This window comes from Vicia villosa, linkage group LG1 (genome assembly GCF_029867415.1).
Source record: "Vicia villosa cultivar HV-30 ecotype Madison, WI linkage group LG1, Vvil1.0, whole genome shotgun sequence".
Taxonomy (NCBI): Eukaryota; Viridiplantae; Streptophyta; class Magnoliopsida; order Fabales; family Fabaceae; genus Vicia; species Vicia villosa.
In genome coordinates, this window is record NC_081180.1 from 129,002,425 (window position 1) to 129,010,389 (window position 7,965).

At 33.0% G+C, this 7,965-nt stretch overlaps 1 protein-coding gene across 1 annotated transcript; it reads right to left on the bottom strand.

Moving 5' to 3' along the window:
* Positions 1-2,552: 2,552 nt before the first annotated feature.
* Positions 2,553-7,458, bottom strand: LOC131616746 (uncharacterized). Its single transcript, XM_058888177.1, has 11 exons — positions 7,093-7,458; positions 6,835-6,893; positions 6,697-6,752; positions 6,172-6,238; positions 6,029-6,068; positions 5,323-5,427; positions 5,189-5,220; positions 4,983-5,043; positions 4,630-4,721; positions 4,328-4,540; positions 2,553-2,927 (listed from the first exon to the last, which is right to left on the bottom strand). Exons 2-11 carry the CDS (start codon positions 6,874-6,876, stop codon positions 2,772-2,774), a joined length of 864 nt encoding a protein of 287 aa, XP_058744160.1. The 5' UTR covers positions 6,877-6,893; positions 7,093-7,458; the 3' UTR covers positions 2,553-2,771.
* Between the last annotated feature and the right edge of the window lie 507 nt (positions 7,459-7,965).

The following is a 7,965-nucleotide window of genomic DNA, read 5'->3' on the forward strand; positions in this document are numbered from 1 at the left end:
CCAATTTATCAGTTGCATCTATGGTGCTGTCTATAAGAAACGACTTTTAATTCTCGCAAAATTCCACTACCAGATCAATCTTGATCTGAAACTATATCTCTACCAGAAGCGCTAAATCTGGTAATGATGTCTAAGATCTATATTCCATCTCCTGAATTAATTACTCACTAGCTATCATCGATCGATGAGTTCCGTGAGGGTGCGTCCTCCAACACCTGTCATTTGACACATTGCTTCCTACTTACAACAGACACTGGCAGTCAACAAAGTGAAGAATGATTAGAGTTAGGTTTTCTATATTGTGAAAATATCAATGGAATTCTGAATTTCTATCTACATCTGATTCTGGCATTCACTTCAATGATCAAAAGCTGATATGATTCCTTGTGGATGACGGAAGCTCGTGCAACATCCTCTACGCGACCACATTAGAGCTATAATGTATCCCAGAAGCAAGTCTAAATTGGTATAGTGAGGGAAATTTGTTAGCTTTCAACAATTCGATGACTCGCCCTAAAGAAATGACGGATCTGGAACAGACAATAAGAAGAGGAGTGCATGAAAGAAAGGTAATCATCCACTTCCGTGTAGTCTCATGCAAAAGTGTTTTCAGAGATATCCTGAGAAGATCCTTCTTGGCAAGCCTAGACGCACTAACATCGTCGGTCCACTGGAAAGTAACTTATCACAATATGGATTGACAACCAACCATTATTAGTGCCGACCTAGAGGAAGCTCAGCAAGTCATTAAGCGTATACATGTGGTGTTCTCGCGTCGATATCGGTGTCCAAAATTCATTATATTTGGATAACAACTTTCTATTTAATATACAAAAATAAGATTAGAGAAAAATGGAATAAAAATATAAAATAGTAGCATAGAACAATATAAACAATATTATAATAAAACAAAAAAAACATTGGAGAAGATGAAAAAGAAATAGCAGAAGAGATGCGAGATTAGAGAAAAAATGTGCATTAAAACGTAATTGGAAGAGAGAATAGTAGAATAAAAATAAGAAGATAAAAAAGAAAGAACATAAGAGATGAGAGACTAGAGAAGAAGAGGCGAGATGTACATGACAAAGAAGATGAGAAGAAGGCACGATACCGTTAGGAAAGAATTGAGAAGATTTAAACTGAAACCTTATGTGTGAGGAATAGAAAATCATTTGTAATCGTAAGATTAAGGCGTAATAAGTTTGAGTTTTAGTTTGATGTGAGTTAAATGAAGTTTGGATTGTAACATAATGTAGTTTGGTTTGGTTTGTAATATACAAACTGCAAACCGAACCGAACTGCGCAGTTTTATTAAAAAATGGACCACACACATCTGAACCAATTTTTTATTGGACCAGTTTGATTTTGAACACCCCTGCTCACATGTAGCTTACATCATTGCGCAACATGGCTAGTAAGACTAATCTAGTAATGAATAAGACTTTATTGGTCAAATTGAAACGTTGGGAGCCACGTAATGTAGTCATCCCTACAAATCCTCAATCCACCAAACAAGCATGTTAAGATGTAAGACATTTGTTCTTTATCAAGTCGATTTATATCAGTCCTCATACTATTCGGACATACTCAAATATTTCATTCAAAAGTTACAATTATAAACACTTTTGCATAAAGGACACTCTTATCATACGAGATTAGGTTATAACTATTGGAGAAAAAAACTCAAGTCACACATTGGTTAAAGATAGAATCCACATATGATTTATAGAGTAATACCCATCATCTTACAAGTCAGTTTTGTAAGGATGAATTAGGTCGAACTCTAATTTTATCACGATATCACAAGCCTAGCGATTCGGGTCACCTATCGTTTATATGCACATCAAGTCCAATAATGTTAGACGCAAGAGGATGAGGATTCAAGATGTCACCTCCTAAGTTATATTTGGCACCCATTATACAATGAAAAGACTATTATAACCCTACTTAAATTTTCCACCATTTTAACAAATTCACATTTTCAAACCGAAAATTAGATAGCATAGTGAAAATTCTTTGAAAATGGTAAGTAGAATACTGAAAATTTCACGTTTATACCGAAAATGGTAAACCTTACTAGAAATTCTGAAATTTCCGATAGTTTAATTTTTTTTGAAAATTTCCAAAAATTTCAAATGAACTAATTTTCGGTATAATAGTAAACTTTGAAATATCCAAAAATATTTGTAACGTACCAGAAATTTCAAATGAACTACAAGAAATTTTGTTGATACCAAAAATATTCATCATGATATAAGTGGCATCTTACATCCTCCGAAAGGATGACCAGGTCTTACATATCGATAATTTAGACCATCTACCGTTTATATCAATGCAACAAGTCCAATAATATTAGACGTAAGGGGATGTATTGAAAAAAAACAAAATCCCACGTTAATTAAAAATAAAGTCTAAAAATAGTTTATATAAAACGACACCCTCATTTTACGAGCCAATTTTATAGGAATGAATTAGATCAAAGTCTAATTCTATCAATACCACACTAGCCTACCGGAGCAAGAAGCATAAACACTCTAAATTTGCGATGAGACTAGTCATAATAAATTAACTTCATTGTTCTATGAAGTTGTCCCAAGAAGACAGCGGTTTGTGAGTTGACATGGCTATTATCTTTCCTCGTTAAAAAATCGTCATCCTAGTACTTGTTTAATAAAATAAAAAACATAAGACTTATTTCGATTTAGCTTCCTTCCTGATTTATTGTTCAAGATATCTAACTTCAAAATTTTTCATGAATGTAAAGAAAACTATTATAAATCTAAATCACTAAGACAATCAAGTGCAGCATCAACGTCGGGGGTTACAGTAGCAAGCTTGCTGATCTCCCCAATTGAGCTACAATGCTTTTCAGCAGCATTCATTGCAACCAACTCTTGACTAAATATACAATTCATCCCCGATGAAACCTGCAACCATTTCAATAAATAACATAGATTTAGCTTAAGCAAAGAGTAACATATTATAGTCAAGTTATGAACCAACTGGAGGTAGAGAAATACATAAAAAAAACTACTAAGAAAAATTTCGAAATTTTTTTTTTCAATAAGCAATTAATTATAAGAAGTGCACTAGGGCTGCAACCCTTACAACAAAGATCCTAAAAAACAGATCAAAGGCCTGCTAAGGGAGCCTTAATGGTCTTCGATAAAACATTATGACAGAGGTTAATCCATATAGCTGACCTCACTTAGTGAGATAAGACTTAATTGTTGTTATTGTATGCATAAACAAAAATAACATCCGCAAAACATCATGAATACCTTATCCATTCCACTTGTCTATTGCATCATCCCTCACTATTGATCTCAAGTCAATTATTATTGTTGACTGACATCCATTTTTATGTTTTATTTTCGTTATCAATTATTTCCAGTACTACTAATTCAACTGTTTTTAGATAAAAATTGACCTCTATGATTAGTATAATTACTAATTAAAGAGCCAGCTCCCTTATGTATTATTCTATGAGATTTTGGGAGTAGATTATCTTTAGAATTCTGAGCTCTAGACATTTCACATTCTTTCATTTGAAAACTTGTGACGATTACTTAATTTTAGAAAAAATTTATTTGAGAAAACATCTTTTGTGATGCACGAACATCTCTGGAATTAAACTTGTCCCCGTGTCCAACCCGCATCGGTGTTTGACCCTCATACGAGACATGTCTGACTACTCAAACAAGTATCTCAAAAAAAAACTCATTTCCTTTCCTTGTTTTAACACACCTTAGACACTTCTACAGAGAATAAGATATGTAGAAACATTGATGATCAATGAAAGAATTAGGACATTAAATTTAATCATATCAATTTTAGCCTTTTTAATAATTTTTTTGTAATAAGCAAATTGCTCAATTAAAATGCACATATATCGTTTAATTCCCATTTTAGTTACTTCATAAATGATTTTCATATTTTATTAATATAATAAACAAATATATATGAACCAGTTCCAGTGTCTTAAAATTTAAAACATTTTACATTAACGTGTCCGTGTTCGTGACAGTGTGTATGTGCGGGTGTAAGATGTCTGCCAAAATCTATACTCCTACTTCATAGAACATTTCTTATTTCCATTTCATGTTTTAACTTTTAATTTCAAAATTGTCACCTTGTTTTCATTGTATTCTGTATTCAAGTATTGGTTGAGAACAACTTTCTTTGTTAATGCGCTCATTTTCTCCATAAAACATAGCTCCGGGTAAGACATTTCATTGTGTTGATTATTCAGTATATTAAAAATAAGAACTGAGAAAATGCTGCTAGATATGCATCTTGTAATTTATCTTATGAATGCAGTACTTACATCATAAAGGGTGTTTCCAATCTTCAGCTTAACTTTACCACTCTTGTACACAACCATTTTGCCAATTAGACCAGGTGGCATTTCATCCAACTTGAAGAGCTTCCGACCTCCAGGACGTTTAGAGTTTACCTTAACATCTGGATCTGGTTTCTTAATCATCGGAAAAACTGGTGGTAATTTCATGAAGATTGACCTTGTCTCTGGGTTTTCCTCCTGCCAACAATTTGCTCAAAACACTGTTATAATAATTTAAAATAAGTTGAACTTAATAAATTTTATTTCCTGAATTTTGGGTTAATTACCAAAAGGCCAAGCTCCGCTGCTGAATTTGCCGTGTTTTCATCATAAGTTCTGGTTTCTGCAGCCTCCCCGAATTCCTCCTTATCAAGATATTCTATCAAAACCATATGTGAAGTTAAAGCCACTTGACTTAGCAACATAGCATAACAACAAAGTATATTTTATTTTCAACCTAACTAATCCCAATGGAAGATTGATAATATATAAATGTAATGGTAAATCTAAAATATCATAATCATGTAAATTGAAAAATTTGTATTGCTCAACTCTTATGAAATTGAAATTCCATCTAATTTACTACACTAATTTTCTTTCCTTTTTTGCTTTATAATCAAAGATGATTCCTGGAATTTACCTGGGTTGCCTGAAAATGGTTTCCTCAAGGGAAGAGATATTGGATAATCACTGTACAGGTCCTGTAGCAACATCGAACAGCCAGTATTTTAGGATGGAACAAGCATGAACAATTACACTTGCAGTTACATAATTACATTCACACGGGAAACAAATGGAAACAGAAAACAAATAAAACAGCATATTTATTTCATTCAGTATACTTACCCATGGTTCTTTGTATTCTTTCCCGTTTGCATCTGTGGTTCAACATCGACATAATATGGTTAATAATGGAAGTATCATGCAGCAAAGATTTTGTGGCAATTTATAAAATGAAAATGCCTTTGGTCAAGACATACCAACAAATGCTGAACTTTCAGTGCCATTCGTCTTGCTCCCAACACCATATGGTTTGTGATAACTTGATTGGCCTCCAGAACCAAAAGCAATTTGTGAAGCTGACACTGCAAATCATAAAATGGGCGAAGCAATTTTAGAAAGCTACAAGATTGATTCTACTCCTGCTTTAGTGAAAAGGGCGTCATTTCCAACATCATCATGAGATCTCAGACTAGACGGCAAGCATTCAAATTGTCAAATTTCATCTTTATTTTGTATCAATCAAGCATTCATAGGAATGGCACAAGCATTTAGGATAGTAAATGTTTGCTTTACAAAAAACAAGTACCATGTGTTCGCTTAAAATGTATAATCTGAAACAATTAACAAAAAGAGAGGCTGTTTTCATTCTCAAATTATTTCGCATTACTTGAAACATATTAAGAGTAAATGTTCCTCAATTACTCATCGTGATTGAGCAAACTGGAAACAAGCTAAATGGTCATTTTGAAGATGGTTATTTATCAGTAAATTCAATTTAATTACTTTATGTAATGGTTGAAGCATCTCTAAGTACTCTCACTATTTGAGATTTATAAGAGAAGTAGGATTTGTTTTCAAATAAATTCAAGATGATGGAAACGGAAAATCAATGGCTCCAACTTAAGAGTCACATAAAGTTATTCATCGCAGTTTTAATCCCAGAGTAGTACCAAGATACTATACCTTTTGTCTCAACCTTCATCCTTGCCTTCCTTTCATTTTCCTACAAAAATATATAATAAATAAAATTTCAGGATAACAAAATTCAATTGAAGTCAGAGAAAACTTGAACAAGAGATTATCAATCAAATTGAAACAACATATACTTGGAAACGCCGAAGGAGTTCCTTAGCCTCCGCTGCTGATGATTTATTATCCTCCTCAATAACTTCACTGCAGAAGCAGAACAAATAACAGGACCATCAAATTAAGCCAGTGCTGTTTAATAGAAGCATTATAGGCCTACAATACTATCGTGTAGCGGAAGTTGAACGAATTACTATTGTTCCGGGATCCAGTATTTAGTATAAAATGTGTTCAAATTGAAGCAATAGTGACACCAAGGTTTTAAAAAAGGATCCGCGACCAAGAAAATGGCCGCGACAAAACAGTATCGGAAAGTACCAATACCGTTAGTGACAGTTTTTATGCTAAAGAACAAATTGTAGTTAATTTACACCGCGACGACCGTATTCAGCATCGCAACACATGTACCGACCGAAATCGCACCGCGACCCATATTTAAAACCTAAAGCAAAGCCGATTAGCGGAATCTGAACAAACCGCTATGTTCTAATATCCGCAATCAATAACACTAACAGAAAACTATTATCAAACAGATTGATACATACCTTTTAACTTCTTTCTTTGGCACTCTTTTAGGTGGAGCTTTTGGTGCATATTTAACCTGCAAAAAAAAACTCATGCAATTCACTAAAAGAAAATTGAAACGAATAAAAAATATCAAACATAATGAAATCAAATCAGACCTTTCTTCTTGCTGGAGGCTTTGAATCAAAATTTGAATCCATTATAATCCAATGCCGATCTTAAATTAAAACCGAAAAAACGAATTCTAAATTAGATATTAGGTCAATGAATTTGCAATATAACGAATAACCAAAACAATGTTGTGAACGTCGCGCAATGCATAGTTCAATCTTCAACGCAATGCTAATTATTGAAAGCAGAGCATGTTATGATGTTGTTAACCGGCGAAGTGAAAAGGAATGGAAAACTGAATTTACCGGAAACCTCCGCGTGTTGATCGGAAATCGAGCGATTGCGGTGGAAAGACGCCGGAGAGAGGTTTTGGTTGAAGCTTAACGCGAGAGACGGCTGCGATGGTATACTTCAGAATTCAGAACTCGCAGGGTTTTTCCTTTTCTTTTTAATAAAACCTTGTAAGGTGATCAGATTACTAAATTACCCTTAACAAGCACTCTTTAACATTATTGATTCGGTGGTTTTCTTGGGTTTTTGGAAGACGGTTATGAAGTGGCTACGAGTACGTGCAACAGAATCCGCTGAGTAGCAATTGCTCCAGTATTTATAATCAGTTCAACTTCAACCTAAGCAGCGGAAAGTGAAAACCGACCTTGCTTTCTATCTATTTTTTTTCCCGTGAAAATACAATATAGAAGTATCTTGTACTGTAGTACTATTATTTAGTACTACTACTATTTTGTATAATGAAATTTATTATTAATCAATAGAATTTAATTTATTTAGGTATTTTACAATTCTTATCAGGTAGTTAATTTATATATTTTTTAGATAACAATAATAAATTATTTTCATATTTTATATGTATCAATTTTTGTCATCAAATGAAACTATATTATTTTTAAATTATATGTTTTCTACAAAATTTTAGATAAAAATATATTTGTATGTTAAAAATATTTAAAAATATATATTTGTAAGCTCTAATACGATAAATAAAATAAAATAAAAATCTTGAGTATATTAGAATATTTGTTGTTGCAATTTGTTCCGCATTAGAATTGAATTCGATCAGAAAGGATGAATTTTGATATGTCGTGGTGGATTAAAGTTTACGATGTAGTAGAGACGAGATTAGGGATGACAATGAGTAGGATTTAGACAGGGTACTATAG

Bases quoted from the DNA above. Each gene is read 5' to 3' on its own strand.
- LOC131616746 (XM_058888177.1), bottom strand. From the start codon at position 6,876: ATGGATTCAAATTTTGATTCAAAGCCTCCAGCAAGAAGAAAG. The intron at 6,753-6,834 runs GTCTGATTTGAT...TTTTTTTTGCAG, and splicing joins AGCCTCCAGCAAGAAGAAAG to GTTAAATATGCACCAAAAGC. The intron at 5,044-5,188 runs GTAAGTATACTG...ATGTTGCTACAG, and splicing joins AAGAATACAAAGAACCATGG to GACCTGTACAGTGATTATCC.